The sequence below is a fragment of the Geospiza fortis genome, unplaced genomic scaffold, assembly GCF_000277835.1.
Source record: "Geospiza fortis unplaced genomic scaffold, GeoFor_1.0 scaffold55, whole genome shotgun sequence".
NCBI lineage: Eukaryota > Metazoa > Chordata > Aves > Passeriformes > Thraupidae > Geospiza > Geospiza fortis.
In genome coordinates, this window is record NW_005054308.1 from 10,397,951 (window position 1) to 10,400,473 (window position 2,523).

The following is a 2,523-nucleotide window of genomic DNA, read 5'->3' on the forward strand; positions in this document are numbered from 1 at the left end:
CGCCGCGTCGGGCTGCAGCTCCTGCGGGACCCCGCTCTACGACCAGGTGAGCACCGGGGGGAGCGAGCGGAGGGAGCCGGCACGGGAGCGGAGCGCAGCGGGCGCTGCCGCCGAGCGCCGGCCGGGGCTGAGCGCTGCTGTTCCTTCTGTTCGCAGGGCGGGCCCGTGGAAATCCTGCCGTTCCTGTACTTGGGAAGCGCCTATCACGCATCCCGCAAGGACATGCTGGACGCGTTGGGCATCACGGCGCTGATCAATGTCTCGGCCAACTGCCCCAACCACTTCGAGGGGCACTACCAGTATAAAAGTATCCCCGTGGAGGACAACCACAAGGCGGATATCAGCTCCTGGTTCAACGAGGCCATCGATTTCATCGGTAAATCAGCTCTTTTTGCAATCCGCGCTTTTTCTGCGTTAATGTCCCCTGGGAAGCGTTTTTTGGCATGTTTTTTCCCGCGGTAAAACCTCCGCTTAAGATTGGGGGATAACATTCCACTGGGAAGATAAACTCGGGGAACATTTCCATTAGTTTAATTCTATTCACAGGCATAATCTTAGCTTCTTAAAGCTGTTTGAAATCTTGATTCAAGAGGCGCTGGTCTTGCAGAAAAGAGTGAATTTAAGCGGATCAGTATTAAAGTAATCTTGCAAGACTGCTAAAGTGACCTGGAGGAGCTATTAGTATAATTGGAATTGGAGCCCAGAGTGAAAATAGCTGCTTTCCTCGGGACAAAGACTCCCTTTGTCTCAAAAGCTCCGGGTGCACCTATCAGGCTAAGGAAGGGATGGATTAAAGAAATGTAAAACAGCAGTCTGTGCTTTTTCCCACCTCTGGAAGCAGTGAGACTTGTTTGCTAACTGTGTGCTTTGATTCTTTCAGACTCGGTGAAGAGCGAGGGAGGAAGGGTCTTTGTGCACTGCCAGGCTGGCATTTCCCGCTCAGCCACCATCTGCCTTGCTTATCTCATGAGGACCAACAGAGTCAAACTGGACGAAGCCTTCGAGTTTGTCAAGCAGAGGAGAAGCATCATCTCCCCAAATTTCAGCTTCATGGGGCAGCTGCTTCAGTTCGAGTCGCAGGTCCTGGCCCCCAACTGCTCAGCAGAGGCCGGGAGCCCTGCGATGTCAGTGCTGGACAGAGGGGCCTCCACCACCACCGTCTTCAACTTCCCCGTCTCCATCCCGGTCCACACCACGTCCAGTGCTCTAAACTACCTTCAGAGCCCCATCACTACTTCCCCAAGCTGCTGAAAAAGCAGGTGAAGAACGTGGCCAGGACTCAGACTTGCTGTCTCAAGTGCAATAAGGACAGGGACAGTGTCACTTGTGTTTTGTGGGGAGTCGTTGGTGCATCCCAGAACGGTGTCCATGGAGAGGAGCTCGCCCAATGCCAGAGAAACCAGGTGTTTCTGGCTTCTCAAGCAAATGTCTGGATACCTGCACAGAGATCAAAGGACATTGGCTCTTCCTGAGCTGTCCCTCCTTGTCTTCTGTCTGTCCCAAGCCTGCTCCATGTTTAGTAGCATGCTCACCAGTATTCCCATTCCTGGACACTTTGAGCAACACTGATGCTGTCCCCTTTTATATGACAGTCCTATTTATTTATTTTTACATTAGTGCATTGTTGTTGGGTTTTTTGTTCTTTTTTTTTTGCCTTCACAAGCGTAAAGTTTCAGTTCTAGAGAAACCAAATACCTCAGTATTTTTTGGTACAATAATCCTGTGTGTGTATATCTGTCAGCTCTTCTTGTTTCCCAAGCACTGACATGAAAGCACCAGGCGAGTGCTTTTTTTTGAGTTGCCAAGGGTTGTATGTTTGCTGATTTATTTATGATGTGAAATAATATATTTCTTCTTATGAAGACATAGTTTTGTTACATGATTATAACTTTTTTTATACCAAACAGAATAAATTATGATATTTCTATTCATCTGGATTATATATTCTTTAAAATACTGCATTTCACAGTCCCAAAACTCCTGTGAAGCTCCAGGGTGAAGAGCTGTAATTTTCAACTCTTCTGGCCTCGGGTCTTGACTGAGAAAAAATGGGTTTAAGCACCATAATTGACTAGAAACTACTGCAGGTTCTTAACCTGAGCTTTTCTTTGTCCCCGTGTAATTGTGTGCAGTGGCAGGGAGCCAGGGCTGGCTTCTCAGCTGGGTTTGGCTGCCCTGATGGCTGTAAAGTTAGAACCAGCTGAGACTTGGGCACTGGGCTACACTGAATTCAAAATAGTCCTTCTCCTAAGAAGGAGGAACAGGCTTCCTTATTCCTTGTTTACTTCTAATGCTTGAAAGGTTAAGTCTAAAAATTAACCTGTTAGTAACAGATCTCTAAGGCTTGGCACAAACTCACAGAGTGTTTTTCTTTTTCTGTCCCACCTCCTTAAATCCTTTTTGCAACTCAAATTGCCCCTGATGCCTGGAGTGAGGTATTTGGCTGGCTGGGCTGTCTCTGTAAACAAATCAGGGCATGACAAGGGATCAGGTAACCAGCAACTCACCCATTTTATTACCCAG

The 2,523-nt window shown here is 48.0% G+C and overlaps 1 protein-coding gene across 1 annotated transcript; it reads left to right on the plus strand.

Annotated features, from left to right (window-relative positions):
* Positions 1 to 4: 4 nt before the first annotated feature.
* On the plus strand, positions 5 to 1,931 carry DUSP1 (dual specificity phosphatase 1; the record flags this gene model as incomplete). The annotated part of the gene is made up of 3 exons (XM_031055223.1): positions 5 to 46; positions 157 to 376; positions 881 to 1,931. Coding segments are annotated over 3 exons (633 nt in total), but the record flags the coding sequence as incomplete, so codon positions are not given.
* Positions 1,932 to 2,523: the final 592 nt, after the last annotated feature.